Source organism: Nelusetta ayraudi, unplaced genomic scaffold (assembly GCF_046127955.1).
Source record: "Nelusetta ayraudi isolate G7.1 ecotype Tasmania unplaced genomic scaffold, CSIRO-AGI_Nayr_v1 ptg000013l, whole genome shotgun sequence".
Classification (NCBI taxonomy): Eukaryota; Metazoa; Chordata; class Actinopteri; order Tetraodontiformes; family Monacanthidae; genus Nelusetta; species Nelusetta ayraudi.
The window spans coordinates 1,443,257-1,462,108 of record NW_027466063.1 but is presented as its reverse complement, the minus strand read 5'-3'; the positions used below and the strand labels follow the sequence as shown (position 1 = coordinate 1,462,108).

Sequence of the window (18,852 nt, the reverse complement as noted above, 5' to 3'; positions counted from 1 at the left end):
AACCTCGGTCCAGATTTAGCAAAAACAAGAGTTACAGCAGTAATATGATTTACACTGGGCAACATTTCAAAAGTCTCAAATCCACTCCAAGAAAGAAGGTTCTTGGTAAGTGTGGAGTGACATTTGTATCTTTAGGGAGTGATGAGATAAAACCGATCTGAGCATCAAACCTTTTCAAACAGCGATTCAATGAAAAGAGGGACAATTTTTCACACTGGAATAAAAACAACGGCTTAATTGGAACTAAACGTGTAACTAAAGGAGAAGTGGCCTTTTTGACATTGACTGCAGCGCAGTGTGGGTATCTTTTCCAGAGTGGATATATTACTTTACATGCATTGTTCATGTCTTTCACTTCACTTTCCACTATTGTAATTCCAGCAGATTCAGGTGTTTTCATCTCAGTAAAGAAATATGATAAAGACAAGAGGAGGGAGGAACAATGACATTACTCTTCCTTGTGTTTGTTGCATAATTAAACACTTGACTTGTGGGCATGGTTCCACAGTACCAACTAATTTGGAAAACATATTATTTTTAAGGATCATATTTCAAAGGAAATTACATTAAAACACAAAACATGCTCTTCTTTCCTCTAAAGGCGGGCCAGTGTTGATATGACTACCGTAGATGCAGACGTTTCTGAGCTTGTCTACAGTAAACTGTGTTCATACATGCAATTAACGTCCGTTTCAATGACTTCACATATCTCTTCATCTAAATTTCACTCTGAACACTCTCTTAAACACCACCTGTTAAGCTCTTTGAATGGTCAGTAATTGAGCTAAACGAGTAACTGCATGCTGGCAATATAATCAAAGTTCCATTCCAATATCACGTCTTCACAAAGAAAACACGCTAAATTCACCGTTTTCAAAATACCAGCATGCCACCACTGAGACAGCTGACGGAGAAGAAAACTCATCCTCACTTCACAGCTGGCATATGTCGAGAGGTGACCTCTTTCAAAGAGAGAGAAAGAGAGAACCAACTGAGTCCTTTCAAGGAAACAATCAAATATGTATTTTAGTCAGCCTTTTCAAAGGTCACTCTTCCATTTTGTGGATTCAGATCTCAACAGAAAAGGCTTATCAGAGCAATTCTGTCCTCCCATCCACCCAACTAAACTGGAATGAAAAAGACTATGATAAAAGTAGACTTTAGCCCTCTGCCTGTGACCCATGGCTGAACTGTGAACTACATTCACTCCAAGAATGCAGCCCGGAAGGCAAGTGTGGGCTTTAGAAGCAAAGCAAGTAAAATAAAAATGTGAAGAGCGTTGTGGATAGCGATGATACGGCTTTGTTAAGTACTGACAGTGCGCTCATCTCACTGCATTTCATGTTTGAACATAGGCTGGTAGGAGCACAGGATCAGAAATGATTGCCTTGATACGGATACTAAGCCGTTTTTTTGTCATTTAACTGCTGCGGACAAAGGGTGGGGGAAATACTAAATATTCACTCTGCACACCGAGGATTTTAAAAGACGATCAGAGCACAACAGAGGTCTTCCCGGCCCAGGGCTTTAAACATCAAACTTTAAAGCCAATTTCAGGGGGACTTCACTGACAAGCATTGTTTGGCATAAGTAATGAGAGCGCTGCAGAAAGCAGCCGAGTTTTAAAATGTTTCTAGTGCGATTCCCCCGCATAACTTCCTCCTACATACATATTGGCAAAGAAGACCTGTCCGGTGTGCATACTCGCTCCACTCTGCGCTCTCTAATTGAGGGGTATGCATGGGCTGTACCGCCAACTGCAGCCAAATCATCGTCTCAGTAGGCAGTTTACGGACACAATTCGCCGGATGCACAAAGTTGATTATTAGCCGGCAGCTGGCTGGCTGGCTGGTTGGCAGAGGGGTTGAGTAAAGAAAGGGAAAAAAATGCAAACACAAAACAGTCGGAATGGGACTGGAAACTTGACAGTCGGAGCAATTTATCATTCTGTCAAACTTCAGTGACTGCTGCAGCAGAGCTATTTACTGGGTAAAAACCCCGTCTCCCGTTTCCCATTAAGGGTGGAGTCTAAAAGTGAGAGTATCCAGGATGCTCTGCTTCACTGAAAGCCTGAGTAGATCTTAGGTTTCACAGGTCTATTGCAGTGGACTAGCTTGCTTAATTGTATCATACCTAGCTATATTTTTTAAGTGGTTAAGTGTTTGGATGTGGGAAACCCTAGGAGCCAGTCAGTTTCCAAGCTTGGTTGCTCAGTTGCCAGTTATGCAAAAAAAAAATATATATATATATTCAGGCCAACTTTGAGGAGAGAAAACTATCAAATGTTCTTACTGTACTTGTACAGGCTCAAAGTTCAGTTTGAAGATGTGTGTTGAGGCGTTCTGCTTGGTTTGGTAAAATAAAAATAAACATTTTGGTTTAAATAGCTGAAAGCACTGAGCTCAAGATTTGGCAATCTTACAATAAATCAAATAAAAATAAATAAAAGTGCGCATCCAACCAGCCCGCTGCCAACGTTCAACACTATGTAGTTCTTAATAGTTCTTCATTTTACGTTCCCAGCTTCGAATGGCAACAATGGCTTCACCTGCTCGCCTGGTGCAGGATATGCCGCTTTAAACGCCTGCATAACATTTACAGAGGAAATCATTGAACCTTTCAGAGATCCTAGAAACATTTTATTTGTATTAGTAGCACATTTCCAGTGTGTCAACATGCCAAGCTGCAGAGGCAGGCAAAGTCCCAATTAATGTGAATAAACACGAAGTATAGAACGAAAAAAAAACTTTAAAACTATATAAAAAAATAATAATCTCCTTGTTTGCACGTTTAATCCTGTAAATGTGTTGTTTGTTTGTGTGATTGTGGTTTGAGTGGCTTTTTACTTGATCGTCTTCACATCTGCTTGCATTTACAACCGGAACATTTCGCAGGCTGTCACTGCACATCCAGGTTTTGTGTGAAGCAGTGAGAGCTGACTGCACTGCCTATCTAACAGATTTAATGGAATTCCATCGATAGGTAATTAGCCCATTACAACTTTTCCGTTGTACAAAATCCTTTTGACAAATCGCCCTCACCACAATAACTGGCTCAAAGATCCCACGGCAAATTGCTTTTTTTTTTTCACTTTTCTTTTCTTTTCTTTTTTTTTAACTGATGTGGTGGGAGACAGTCTGTGATTGCATTTAGTCCTCGGCCCTTTCATTTGACCAGCATATCATTTCTTCTCTGCCATACTTCAAAGAGTGGACACTTCAAAGTAGAATGAGTGACTGCCACTTGGACTCAGAGGATGGCTCTTTTGATCATCTTCTGAAAACTCTCCTAACGCAATCAGGCCATGACCAGAGAGGAGGATTTGACAGCCATAAGATAAATGTGGCCATCCTCACAGCTATCAGATAAGCACAGCGGGCCCTAATCTATTAATATGAAAATGAGGAAGGGCAAGAAGTGACTGGGCTAGTGCTTTGGCTGCAGTAGGGAAATGCATTAAATTAAGTTTCCAAAGGGGGGAGATTTGCTGTTCAAAGTGCTTAATGATGTTTTTTGTTCTCTGTTTAGCAGCTGTCCAAAAGGCTTGCGACAAAATGATTTACTGTGAACACAACTTGGGTTGTTTTCGCACAAAACCTGGGCCTCAATGCAGCATGCGGCTCATGTGATGAACACAAACACAGACGTGTTCTGTCCCTGTCTAAACCAACCATGACTGAGATAGTGGGTGCGTAGCTGCAGTATGTCACTGACCGACAAGTTTAGCCCAAAACACTGCTGTGCAAGGCAGATGATGAAGTTCATAAGCCGGCCAGATGGCCCCTTGTGGGCGTGTCTACAGTTAAAAAGCGCACACATAGTAACAAAGATGGCGTTGTACCACAAGGCACAGATGCTCTCACCTGAAACAAACGTTTCAAAAACTGACTCGCCACCTGCAATATGTGACTACCCAGTGCAAATGAAAAAGTGCCCACACTATAATTTAGTTTGTCTGCAAGTGACGTGAGAAATAATGATATTTTCAAACCATTAAAAAAAAGTACTTGATTTACTCCCAAGAGAGTGACTGCTGCGTGTGAGTTATTTTCAATATTTTGGATTTCCTCTCGGGTGAAAAATCCACGTTTGCGCTCGCGAGTGGCGGCAGGATTGAAGTCAATTTAGCCAAAACAATCACCAGAGAATTCTTCAAAAGCAAAAATCCAGTTTTCCCCCAAGTCAGCGCTCGACATTACAGAACAACCTGCGTTTGACTGCTACAGTCAAGTTGATAAATGGGAGTGATGGTGAAAAATAGACAAAGCACAAGTAAACTCACAGTTCTCCACTACACACTGAACTCGTGCTTCTCTTCCAAAGCTGGCAGCTCGGCTCGTTTGGCCCTGACTGTACATCTTCCACCAAGTCCCAGCGCGCACATATTTTCCTGCCAACTGCTTTATATGACGCTGCTGGTGAGGATCTCAAATGTGATCTTTTCTCTGCCGCATTAAGATACTTGACGTGAGTATTTTAACCCTAACGACTGAAAAGTCGCAACAGTATTTTGTTCGGAGATGAAGTTTGGGTCACAGTTTTTATGACATTATGATCTTATATCATTTTCTCGAAAGATATACAGGGTGTCCCAAAGAAATTGACATCAATTCGCAGGCCAATAATTCTGGCAATTCTTGTTGAAATTATAAGCACAAAGTTTCACAGAATTTATAGAACCAGATCAAGATTGTATATTTAATGTTTTATATTTGTTCTGTTTTCAGGTTGAGCCATGCCGATCACTCCTTAAGAGAAGTCATTTTGCGACTTGGAATATGCTTTCACAGGCGGTGCGCATATTCAACACTTATGAAATTGGTCCCATAATAAACGTATGATGTTCAACACCTAAACCGTTCAATTTCATTGAGCTAGACCTAGTAGTTTCCAAGATAATTGCTTTAAAGATTATGTCATTTCTTTTGGGACACTGTATTTTCACACATATCATGCATTGAACGGCACAAGGAACACATCTGACCTCAGAATGAACTACGCCTGTGTCATGCTTGCAACCGGCTGCGAGGTGTCAGCACACAAGAGACGCAGACAGCGTTTGCTTGTGTTTTGGGAAGCCAACCCAGAGTGAGAGTTTCGGCAATGAATCCTGCAAAATCCCATCATGTCAACGGCCTTTTGTCACGGTGGGCAATGTATCTCTGAAGCTGCCAAGCCGCCATGCTCGAGCATGCGGCCTATATGGGACAGTATATCTTTGGTAAAAAAAAAAATATGAATCTGCCCCGCTCCCATCACATACTATCATAAATCCATCCAATTTCATCCCCCGCCCCCATCTATACCCACATGTGTGGCACAACTATCAGATTCCCCATGTCCACACTCCATACGCTATTGATCCTGGCCGCGCTCTCATATCCGCTCTCAATTCATCAGCCCGGCCCCTCCCCTTCACCCTCCCGCCCCTTCATTAGTATAGGCATGCGAGAGGTGAAGTAAACTCACCTAATGGGGTGATGTGTCTCCAGGAAATGGATGGCTCGGGTTTCCCACTGGCCGTGCAGATGAGCGACACGTTGCTGCCCTCGTTGACGGTGATGTCGGAGGAGATGTCGTAGATCTTCGGGGGAACTGCAGAGGATTCAGAAGGTACGGGTACAACATCAGCACTTTCAGTTCTGCGGCCGTTTTTCGCAGGGGCACATGCAGTCCGGGAACAATAAGAATGGGTTGTCAAGAGCGAGTGGACATTTGTGGAAAGACATATGGATAAACATGTACGTCTCAAGACAGAATCCACTGCAGGTCCACTGTTCTACAACTGTGCTCTACACTTCATTCTAATGAAGCAATTTCCATCCATCCATTCATTTTCAATACCCATGTCTTCCTGAGCTCTGGGTCACGGCGGTCTGCTGGAGCCTCTCCCTGTTTGTTTATTTATTTATTTAGTTTTGCAGTATTCCTTTGTAATATGTTTTTGCTTTGAGTGGTGGCTGATATGAATTCCAATGTCAGTTAAAGGGAAAGCTCACCTGATATTCACATTTCAACCATTCATTTCTTGGAGGCTCTGGTGCTCTGCACGGTGACAGTCCGTGATATACTCATTACTCCTTTGTAAAGCAATGCAAAGCGACGCAACATCAGGGGCTCGGTTAATTTATTTTTATTATTAGTAAGACACAGTAGGACCCCCGTCGAGCGGTGATTAAGCTGTTAGCTGTGACTGTGTCTAATATCTCCTGACAGAGCCTGGCACAGACACTAAGTCCCACCCACAGAGGCTTTTGGTGGCTTCTAGAAGTTATTTGCAAGAGAAAAAAACAGAGGTTTTGAATCACCAGCCCCACCAGTGCCTTTGAAAAAAAAAAAAAAAAAAAGACGTGAGAAGTGATTCATAAGAGGAACAACTACTACTTCTACTCTTTGGAGAGTTTGGAAGGCTGTCACATAATGGATGTAAGTCCAAAGAAAGCATTGAAATAAAATGAAACACAAAGGGTTCTTCTCTATGGAGGGCATCTCACAATCGGTCCCTGCTGGACATCACTTACGATCATTATTCAGGACATTTCTGGGCACTTAAATCCTCTCAGAGCTTTGATGTTAAAAGCTTCGGTATTTAGGCTGCACCGTGCACGCGCGCGCACACGTGTGCGCGGAAAGACAGACACTCAAAACCACCCACAGAGGCATTTACACACATTTCACTGGCACACGCCTGGGCACATGGGAGAACACACACTCACACACACCGACACAGGCTTATGAGGCACTATTTTAATCAGCCAGATTTGAATCTCCAAAGGGAGCTTTTCCAAAGCGAAATGTGCCATACAACAGGCGTTGAGGGCTTTGAACTCTGCTAGCCCCTGATCCCTGCTCAAAAAGACAAAAAAAAATATTTGATTTGATTTGTCCAACTGAAACCCACCAACATGATTTATTTATTCATTTGGGCAGTAATCTGCACAGCTAAGCTGCATCCACCCTGGTTCACACCCATAATGAGTATACATATATAGTATAGTATCATAAAAATGCCATAATAAAGTTGTCAATAATAATGTTCAGTCTATTAATTTGTTGTTTTGTGAATTTTTGATTTATATCAATCCACGAAGCTTCCATATATACAGTGTATATATTTGTGTGTGAAGATTTTCCATTTCCAGTAGAGCGTGAGAAAGAAGTTCATCTCTTGTTGTGACACACGGCAAATGCATGACAACACATCGTCACCTTACCAGCAAAGCATGAGGAAAAAACGCTTTAACTCCAAGGACTTCTTTCCTCGTAGAAACTGTTCGTAAGACAGCCACGTCAAATAAGTGACATAGTAGCTTGAGATATTTCCGATCTGTCCATCACACTGACGAGCTAAACAGCGACCGGGGAGACCCACGTGTCACCACCTCTCTAAAACTGCATGGAGCTGCTGTGGTAACTGAGGGGTCATGACTCGGCAGTGCCTATCAAGGAACCAACACTTTGCCAAAAAAATAAATAAATAAATAAAATATCCATATATCAGAGCTGATGTGAATGAAACGTATTCATGTTGACATTGATAGCAGGAAGGCACCAATGCAGAAGATGACCACATAAAATGCAAAAATTTAGTTTTTTACCTTGTTATATTTAATAAACACACAGCATGAACAGTATACCCATAACTGAAAAGTCTTAATTTAAAAACTGGTGAATGTGAATAGGTCATATTTTTATTACCCATGGGCATAGTTCTGCAGGTATTTAAATACGATTCCTCCAAAGCATTTCAGAAAAATAATAATATAAAAGATGCACTAGCTTTGAACTCTGACCTGGGACAACATGCATCTGCTCAGTTTATCTTGAGTCGGAACCACGGGTAAGAGGCAGATGTAAAAAAAAAATGGCTCCTGAAGCATTCTTCCAACATTGTAGGAACATTAATGGGTTGGGCGGACATCCTGAAAAGAAAATGCCTCCAGCCAGCATGCGGGCACATGCATTAGGGTGATGTAATGGGTGATGCACCACTAAAAATCTGTTCATCTGTCATTGACATAAAAAGCCCATCGGCACCGTACCGTAACCATGTGCACTAATTGTGTAATAAGAGCAAAGAGCTTATAGCCAAACAGCGGAAGGTCCATTATTAAAAGTATCAATACTCATAACGGCTGCCTTCATCACTCAAGGAAAGACAATGATCCCGCCCTCTTTTGAGCCGGCCCTCTCACTGTTTGCTCCCATGTGATGTGGTACTGCCAGCCCGGTAACAAAAAACAATGCTTTGAGAGTGGGATGGGCGTGCCTTTTTGAGCTGATCCGGATCTAAATGAGATGAAAGTAGTGGACCTTCAGTGAGAGCGCAGCAGGGGCGATGTTGAATCTAGGTTATTGCCTGTCAGACTCCAGTGTTTACTTGCTGTAGGACCCCACTGTTGACACATCTCCTCAATGTCTGATAGCAGAAAATTGAAAATGTTGGGGTTGTCTACTGATCCTATCTCTCTTTGGCATGCAGGGACTAAGAGGTTTTCAAAGGTTCAGATGAAAAGCTCTACGCTTCTCAGCTCGGATCCACTCTGGGCTGCGTTGTTTTGCTGGAAGACACTATTTGGGCAGAAAAGAATAAAGAGGCGACGCAGTGGGGAACAGAATATAAGATCAGAAGACAAACTTTAAACAAAGAAATGTGGCAAACTTTTTTGCCCAGATAAATGCAAAGCACAGAAAAAGTAATGTAGTCACAAGGAAACCTGAGCCTGATCTAGACAAGCTCCAACAGACAAGCAGCATTGGTTTAATTTGTATTGTGAGTTTCAAATGCCCCAGCATTGTCTTGTGTTGTTGAGGTGTGCTGAAAAGTAGCTTGTGTGGATTTCATCATTTCATTTCATCCACATGCCAGGGCACCAGCACTATTTTGAGGGACCACCTGGTGCCAAAGGGGCTACCACCACCACAGCTCCTCAGGTGGGAAGGCAAAGACCGACATAAACAACCTGTCAGCACACATCACTTCAACATCCACTGCACCAACCGTCAAGGTAGTAGCTTAAACTTTGTGGCCTGTCTATTGAAAAGTTCCAGATTAAATTATTCGGTTAGCCAAATGGGGAGCCCAAACTCAAATTGTGTTTATGTTAAATATTGAGGTACAAATTGTCACATACCTGAGCATTTGAAATCTGTTCATCACATTTGACCCACCCCTTGAGGGAGTGCTGAGCTAAGTCAAGCCCTTGATGCCCAGTGCCATTCAGGGAGGGAGTGAGTTGATGCCTTTGTGTGACCTGACCGTGGATTGAACCCCAGGCTCCCAGTGTCCCAGTGTCTACAGCTACTGGGAGTATTTTGTAGTTTACGGGCTTGTGTTAGTGTCCGCCCTTAAACTGGCCTCAACCAGGTTTAATCTCTGACCAGGACAAACCAAAAATGCAGCCTCAAGGGGGTATCCTGGCCTCAACCAGTGCCCTACTTGTTCCAAGTCCAGATAATTGCAAAGGGTTCGTCCTGTCAGGCCAAGCATGCGAGAACCTATGTCATCGCAAAAATGCCAATCAGTTCTATACAATTTGGAACCACAACCCTAGGATAGAACAGTCAAAAGAAAAAAAGCAAGAAGTACCAACTTTTGCTTTACCACAATAACTTTTGAGACCCAAATTGTGTGTGCCTATAATGTATGTGTGTGTGGTGAAATTGGTTCATTCAGAGATGTCTAGATTTTATTAAAACTGGATACTAAACACAAAGCAATAAAAACGGCATCAAGGATGACATCAAGGACTGTTGTCACTGGCTGCAGCAACATCTTCAGTAGCTGCGGTCTTACTGACAGCGAATTCTGGGAAAGCTTTTAAGATCGGAGGTGAAGAAAAATCCAGCGGATATATGGGTTATCTTCAGGCATTTGTTTCATCACACTGCTTTTTTCCCCCCAAGTTTTTCATTGAAAATGCAGTCGCTCACACGTACAATGTAGCATTCACCGCCTCCTTTAAGTCTATTTAGAATTTTTACAGATTACCATTTTTCTCTGAGAAGTTATGAGGAGTTTGTTGCTTGCCACAGCTCATCCGCTTTAAAAATGCAGATGAAAAATGCATATTCCACCGTTACTGCGGAGCTAAAACTTAGAAGCTGTTTTTGCATTAGGCCATTTCTGTAAACAATTATGCCTTGCTTCAGGAGAGGTAATAAAGATCTTAGTGCTTGCCTCTGAGAACTGTGTTCCACGGTGGAGTTTAGAGGTTCCAGAAGGTGTTTTTTATTACGGTGGGACCGAAGGGGGGAAACACTGTAAAATGTGCTTTAGCATTGCTCTACTGCACCACTACACCACTGTTTTCAAATTTAGGCGAATGCTGGATAGCAAATGAATTATCTGATTAAACGGGGGTGAGATGGTGGTCATGGTTAATTGACAGTGAGGCCTAATGTGAGTACTTCGTAAATAACGATAAAGGGTGTGTGTGTGTGTGTACGGGTGGGATGGGGCGGAGGGTGATGATTTGTGAGGGACAAATTATTTGAATAGATGTAAGAAAATAATGACCTTCAGAGCCCTCTGTGGGAATCTGTTATGCTTCTCTTCTTGGACACTTTACCTTAAAACCCTGCAAACCAATAAGTTGTTTCTCTTCTTTTTTTGTATTTCTATGAGCACCCTGCAAGACAGATCAACTTTGGAATCATCAGAACCCGTACCTCGAAAGTACATACAGCTTGTTGTTTCTTGACTCTCTCAATCTGTAATGATGCTGTGATTGTCATGTTTTCCCATTTCCTAGGAATTTTCCCTTCGTGGGCCCTGCAGGAGGCACAGCGGAGCTCTCAGAACTGCCACTGCTGATATGGGTGGTGTCCCCTTCTTGCTACCGCCTTGGGTGGATGTAATGATGCCACCTTGAATTAATGAACTGCTTACAGCTGCACTATTAAAATGCAAAGTTTATGTTGTTGTTGTTGTTGTTGCTCCAGAGCTGCAGCCGGTGAATTCTGACAGACTCTCTCCTGGACGACTTCTGTTGCCAAATTGGGGGAAACCATTATGGGCTAAACCTGCTGCCATTCCAGCTCTCCAATTAGAGGACAGAGGCGAGGGCTGGCCCTTGTTGTAATGGGCCACAGTGTTGGTATTGGTGGAGGGAAAAGAGAGGGCTGAGAGGGAAAATTCGGGCAGCGTTTTCTGTAATTCAACTCCTTCATTTGTCCGACATCATCCCACACACTCGCCGCAGAAATCAATGAGAGTGTTGCAGCAGCGCCCCCCCCACCACACCTCCCACCCCCCTCGAGCAGAATTCTTGTCCAAACACAAGAAGATGTAATGATCTTATTAAAATGCAGATGCTTACTGATCTGAGGACAGATTGTCTTTAATCAACAGCATGCAGCACTCTGAAATTGGATTGAGGGGATGGAGCAGATTTCAGTTTTACTTCTTAGATTTCCCTGATAGGTTCAAAAATCCCGAGGAAATATCTGCTCGTCTCTGTAGTTCTGCCATCCAAAGCTTCTCCAAACTGCACGTCGTTAGAAGTGACACTGATACAGAAATATCCCTGCGTTGTTTGGGAGGGGCTGAGGGGACAGTAATGCACATGGCAGTAATGAAACAATTCCCATGCATCTATTCCTTACGGTTTTAAAATTCGTTTCCGTGACCGCAAGCAACAACAACCGACCGACTTCAGGGCCCTTTATTTGGTGTCAGACATGGAAAGTGAGAGCAAACAGTGGTGTATTCCTCCAGGAGATTAACTCCAGTTGGTTTTTCACAGGGCAGGAACAGACAAACTGTTGTACCTCGCTGTGGGAGGATTCACACAAGTAATTCCTAACCTCTTGGCCCTGCAAATTTTACAAATTAAAAGGTATGATAATTTTTTTAAAATATAAAAGGACATCTAAAAAAGGAACTGCTCTATTGCAATAGAGCACATGTGTCAGCCTCAAGGCCGGTGGATGAATCTGGCTCGCCACGTCTTTGCTTGCAACTCGCCAGACTTTGAAAAGTGTATGAACATTGATTATGTCTGACAGCAAAAGCCGATATGGCCTTAAAGTGTCTCCCACAATGCATGTTGATGTTTTGACATACAGAATACAGCCACTAAATTGCACTCCTTGTCCAACAAATGGAATTCCCACAAATAATCAAAAAAATAAGATAATGTAATGAAAGTTTTGAGCAAAGTAAAAGGAATACATTTCACGATATCTATCAATCTGTTGTATATTTGACTAATGGTTTCTTGACATTATAATATGAAAGAATGTTGTGGACTAAAACTTAGCAACATGGGCATTGAGGGGGAATTTCTGCACCTAAAATGCTCTAAAACAGGCTTTAGAGGTGAACTTAATCTGACCTCTACATTTTAAGCGCACATGTCCAACTGTCTAGTGTTTCAGTACTTTTGTCCAAGTACATGTACTAAAATTTGGTTAGTACAACTCGCTTTTGTTCGAGATGAAGAAATAACAATTGCAATCTTCAACTTAAACGCCCTGCTTGATGGTGTGATGTCACTGAAAAATTAACATACATTTTCCACAGATTTCCCCAAAAGTGGAATATAGTGGAACATTTTGAGAGTAAGGGAATATTTTTACACCTACACAAATCCACACATGTACACAATTAGCATTGCTAAGATCAAAAAGATATTAAATAAAATGTATGAAATGCACTTAAAGCAGAAACGTTACCATAATATACAATGATAATTTGGGAGTGACTGTACATAGTTATACAGATACAGCTACGTGTGACGGCAGCCGTAAGGCTGCTGTTGCCTTTGCTGAAAATGAGGTTGACACCCCTGCAGCATAAAAGGACACACAACATGTTCCAGACTCTCATGCAATACGCCAAAGCCTATGTTCATCTACCGAAAGGCTTGTGTGTCATGCTGTAACACCAATGGTTCACACTTTGCTGCCAAAGAAACTTTTAATTTGTTCGAGCTGTACCTCCAATATCACTGGCTGCTCCTCCACACAGTTATTGAGCATATCAATCTTTGTTGTTTTCAAAATGGAAACTGTGTGCAACTGTAAGGGAAAAGCAATAAAATTGCTCCAAAAGAGGCATGTTTTCATATCTCCCCTAACCTTTTCCTTCAATTTATTTCCACCCCGTAGCGATGGTGGGGGCTGGTGGTCCTAGCGCCTGTACGTTGTGGTCGACACATAAAACCTCATCAGCCAGCAGTTTTGGGCGCCTCCTCTGATCTCTCCATGGCTTTGATGTTGGAGACGTCCATAAAGAATTGCAGTTCATGGAGATGTAGCAGACAGCAAACAGCCAAATACACGTACACATTCCCAGCAAGTGCACATTAGATGATGAACGCCATTCCATAATGACATCATTACGTATGATGAATCCAGTCATTTACCCCATTAATGTACTGCAGGAATTCGCCTCAAGGTCCAATGATCTTGTGTGATATTGTTGGAGCACTACAGTATGATGATGTATTGGGTGTCAGCAGCTGCATGAGCCCCTGCTGCAGCCTTAAGATCAGTGTTTCCTTTGAAAATATCCCATATATGTGTGCATGTGATTCAGTTGTCTTTGCTATATTTCTGGCTGTCTCAATGTCCTGTTGCAGTGTACCAATCGATCCATGATCATACTATAAAGTTGGATTATTATATTACTTTTTATACTTATTCCAATGGTCCGTTTTCTTATTTAGCAACTAAAAGATATTTCTGTTGTCCCTGACTGCAACAGAAATGACTCCATTGTAAAAATTGCTGACAGCAAAAGCCTTGAGAGCAGAAAGAACATTGGATCCTTCCACCCCAGGCTCTGAGACGTTCCTGCAATATAAAACGATGGCTAGCCACCATGTCTGCGTTTTGTTTTTTCAGTGTTATAGATTCTGACAGTAAGCCCAACCCTCATTATCTTGCACTCAGGGTCACAAGTGTGCTGGAGCCTATCCCAGCTTTCGAGTTTATCACACCTAGAGACAAACAACTCATTACACTTACGGTACAATTACACCAACGGTCATTTTGCCTAATGTGCCAGTTGTTACGGAATCAAACAAAAATCAATTTCCTGACTTTCTTGTTGTAAGGTGACACTCTGCTAACCAGTGCATTTTATCCGGACGCATCGCAGGTTTTGTTTTTCACACTGGCAGTCTAAAGTAAGTGAGATTGACATGATTATCCTGAGGATCGGACAGCAGCAGCTTGATTCCTTCAGTTGGGGAAAATTTGTACCAATTATTTGTCAGAAATGAGTGTCGAGTTCCTGAGTTGATATAGATGACAAACAATAGAGATACTGTGTGGCTATATTGGTCAACATCAGCATCAGCCAATTTTAGCTACTTTTATCTGCACCGGCCGAGTGACACATAAAATAGCATTTTTGACATTTTAGAAAATGTGAGCTAATGAATAAAAAAGTCTATTGATTAGGTCAAAAACCCAATGCATGTCCATTTAAAGGTGTGTGTGTGTGTTGCCACAAACCAGGTAGCACAACAAACAATGGGTTAAATGATTCTATCGGTGCATCACTAAACAATAGAGGGAAATCTTGCGATATCATTTCCTGCAGATATAAGGACACCATAAATGCTTCTTTTGTCAAACATGTAATGAAGCATTGCCTTATGATAATATTCCTGTCACGACCTAATGGTGCAAGAATAACATGCTTCCCAAAATGTCACAACCAATACATATGATGAGTAATTGCCCATGAGGTTAACGACGCAGAAAGCCTGATTACGGAGAGCTTGTTACCAATTTCATGCACTTGAAGGGAATTCGTGAATTAAGGGAAATCAATTGATGAAAATGAACTTCCCCCAATACCTTGTGACTAGCAATTAATCGTAACTGAGAAGGAGCTGTGCCGGGCATGCAATTCAAAGATAAGCTATCAACCACTCATTGAAATACTTTCTAATTTATTCAGCTAATCATTGTCTCCCAGCCTCGGCATCTTGCTTATGATAAACAGCATTCCTCTTCCTGGCATGCGCTGCCTTCTCCCCAGGACCATCGCTGGTTTTTCAATTAACTGTGTGGCTACAAAGTGTCTGATAGGCGCGGCTGGGCGTATTGTGGAAATGAGACACCGGGATCGTTGGAGGGCGCGCCGCTTTTTCAACAAGCAAATTACACTCACTTTCCCAAACAGCTCGGCAGCCGTCTCCCATCGGCGTGAGAGACAACGGCTCAGAGCAGCAGCAGCAGCGGCGCCGCCAGTGTGGAAGACCGTGTGTGTGCGTGTGTGCGTGCAAAATATGGATGATCTGATGTGAGGACAGAAAGCTCTCTCTCCATCTGTCACAGGGCCTTGATGCAGCGTTAAAGGTCAAAGTTCAGGCTTCAGAATCCCGGGTTGTGAATAATGCGGTGGGAGCAGCTGGCAGCTAACGGACAGGAGCTACAAATAGTCGGGGGGAAGGTGTCTGGCTCCGGAGGTGGCTGGATTTGCTCTCTACCAGCTCTGTTATCCTCCCTCTTTTAATATGCATCGAGTCAGGAAGGCAGAAGGTTTGAGTCTGACGGCTCATGACTTCAGAGTCAGTTGTGTTCACAGTCTGGGTGCCAGGAATTCTAGTGAACCCATTTGAACATCGAACAAAAACGCTTCGAGACTAAATATGAAAACTGGCCAATAAATTGACCTTGTCAGTTGAAGTTGCATAAATGTTAAATAGCCGATTCTTTTTTGTTTTGTTTTTAACTGTGTTCAGGCCGAATCCAGTGCTGCAGCCACAACGCAGCAATTCCAATTTATTTTCAAGCAGAGATTCAAGATTTCAAGTAGATTGATGCAAACCTCTCCGGTGACTGAAGTCGAGACTCGCTGCAGTGTGCCCCACACTGAAGTTAACAATTGCAACTTTCAGAGTGTGGAGAAACTCACAGCAGGCTGTGGAAACCGCCTTGTCGCTGCGAAGCGGAGCCAGGATGTTGAGCGTCTTTTCAAATTTCTCCTCCGGAGGCGCCATGGGGATGGTGCGTCTCACTAATCGCAGCACCATGATTAGAACACAATGCCGTTGCTCTGAAATATTGACAAAGGCTGTGGATCGGGTCATTGGCCTTTTCCACAAAGAGTTGATGACCGCTGAGGTTGCATGAGGTGACGCATTACACGCTGTGTCTGATCCACTTTCCTCACCTGTATTCCTCTCATTCTGTCACTATTGAGTCAAAACCATTTCATGTGCAAACCCAGAATCCGTGCGTGTCCGTGTGTGTGTTTGTGTGTGTCTTGGTCCACCCCCGCAAAACTGTGGATTTGGGCATACGGTGCACGTTTTGTCGAAGGCGTGTGCATGTTTGTGCGCGTTTCAGTTGCCACATCCTCTGATGACCCTCGCTATCGACTGGCTCCTCCCGCTCCGCCCTGGGGGCTGCTGGGAGAAGATTTGGACTAAACAACACGTAGGTAGTACAGGGCAATTTGTATCCACTGAGGACTTTTGCAAAGGCCAGATTCATGACTATTCAGTAAGTTGCTCATCATTACAAACGCTGGGCATGCACTTTGCAGAATACAGATGTCAGATCTGGCTGATTTGTTTCGGGGCCGAATGTTAAAATCATTTGCAGAGAACTTGAACTATTTCCCCCCCCCCGTCTTGATCAATAGCAGTGTGTTGTTGTTGCGATTTGCCCCGCCGCGGAGTCTCGGTGTGCACAACCTTTGCCACGACCCTTTTACAAAGTATTTTTGTGATATGAAGACAGATTGGAGTCTCGGGGCAAAACCGGCGCACTTTTGCTACCTCTACTCTGACACGGTTGACATTCTCGGGGAGCGGCGCCGGCGCAGGAAATTTCTCACTGCTCTCTAATTGCACTTGGGGCCGTAGAGTTCCGGCGAGGAGACAGGCTGGCGGGCCGGCCGGGCGGGCGCTGCAAGTGGTCAGTCTTCATCCGGGGTGATGTATGCAACAGCGCTGCGGGGCGGCGGATCGCAGCCTGCGATATTTATCTCACCAATTAAGGCCAGCGTATCTCTGAAGATGTAAGCCGGCAAATCTGTTTCACAGCCAAGGCTCTGCAGATGATGGATGGAGAGCATGATGAATACCGCCCGCGGGACGAGTGAGAGCGACTACGTTGTAATACACACCACTGAGAAGCGACTGTTTAGCTGCGGAATGGAAAAAAAAAAAAAAAAAGTCAAGGTCCACCACGGCTGGCGGACAAAAGATCTCGCACTCGCCGCGAGTCAGCAACTTGTTTTGTCAGAAGATTGAATATAATATAATATACGACGTGGATTATCTTACAAAGCACTGTGCCATTTCTCACTTGACTGACTGACCCGAGCGCCACCAGCCCGAAACACCCACGTCGACGGGAACACGACGTGCAAAAATGACTTCTCGCTTGCAGTTCGCACCTTCGGCTGTAAATCGTAAGCAGCGCGAACGGTTTGCGATTCACCTCTCGAAGCCGCGTTCCCCTCGACCGGCCCGGCTCTTTAGCCTCACGCACGCAGAGGACAGAAAATGAATGAGAAAATACAAACTCCATAAAGCTGATGAGTGTCAGCATCGCTGGCCTGTGTGCTTCATTTGCAGCGTAGAAAACAGTCTGGAATTGTTAACACCATCATCCATTGAAGAATTAAAAAAAAAATATATGGATGACTTCTATTTACTTTGTGAGTATAATTACTATTAATGAAACCAATTAGGTTGTTGAGTAGAAGCAGATTTTCCTTTATTACTCCATAAATACTATATTTTATATTTATTTCCTTATTTCTTTATAATTAACACAATTCTCTCCTCTTTGCACTATATTGTTGCTGTAATTATGCAAACATCCCAATGTGGAATGAATAAAGGCGTTCTATTCTATTCTATATTCTCAGATGAGCTTTTCTGATTAAAACATGAACCACTCTGGTTTGTGATGAAACCACCAACATACAAACAATTTGAATCTTTCAGTCTGACTGATGTGTAGAAAAGGTCATTTAATTGTCAAGGAAGAATAATCATGACTTCAAGTCCAAGACAATTTCACGAGTTGTGATTCATTTCCAGCCACTGCTGGAGGTTCTTCTTCTTCTTCTTTTTTTACCGTGCGAGCGTGAATTAAATGTGCTTCAGCGACGACTGTGACAACTGTTGCCGCTGTCTCACTTATTAAATCTCTCCTGACGACACGCGGCCGTGTGAGGCTGCGGGTGTGTTTGTCCAGCCAATTAATCAAATGTCATCCACAAGGACAAGAGAATATGTGGCCAAACCGACGGGTGACTCGAGTTGGAGCAGCATCAAAGGAACATCTCTCGGGGTGGAACGATCCCCCCCCCCCCCCCTTCCCCCCTTTTCCCTTTTAACAGATCCCTGCATCAACCCGACACTGACTTTTAAGCACGGCTGCGAACAAACGCACAAACACACAAACACGTCGCTCCGCCAGTGGCGGGGGCCTCGAATCGTTAGCAAACTGCTGTACGGCGTGAATCCATAAATGGATCGATACCGCTCTCAAAATTGAGAAAAGCATGACTGTTGGTTAAGGCAAATGAACAAATGCGGTGGCGGCCTGACGATGTGAAGGCTACCTCGCTGGCGAGCCGCGTCATGCGCCAGACGCCGCCGCGAGCGCCACTAGAAAACGGCCAAATTGCTCTGCACTCGCGTTTTTATCGGATCCCCCTCCGGAGGAGAGAGACGTGAGCGCTGAGTGGTTGACCTTTGTCCTCGCCCGTTTTAATTAACCATGGCTAATATCAGCCATTTTCCATGATGAGGACTCGCATTAGCGCACGCAAACACGCTGCTGCCGCCGCCGAGGCCGGCTCGTTCAGCGCATAATGAGGCGTGCGCGCTCAAACACACAACAACAGACGATGGAAATTTACTGGGG

General features: G+C 43.5%; 1 protein-coding gene across 2 annotated transcripts in view; it reads right to left on the bottom strand.

The window, feature by feature from the left end:
- Positions 1 to 18,852, bottom strand: part of negr1 (neuronal growth regulator 1) — a 131,888-nt gene that overhangs the window by 63,561 nt on the left and 49,475 nt on the right. For both annotated transcript variants that reach the window (XM_076022652.1, XM_076022653.1), the window contains exon 3: positions 5,470 to 5,595. In XM_076022652.1, the coding sequence (XP_075878767.1) occupies positions 5,470 to 5,595 (126 nt within the window). The remainder of the gene's footprint in view (positions 1 to 5,469; positions 5,596 to 18,852) is intronic.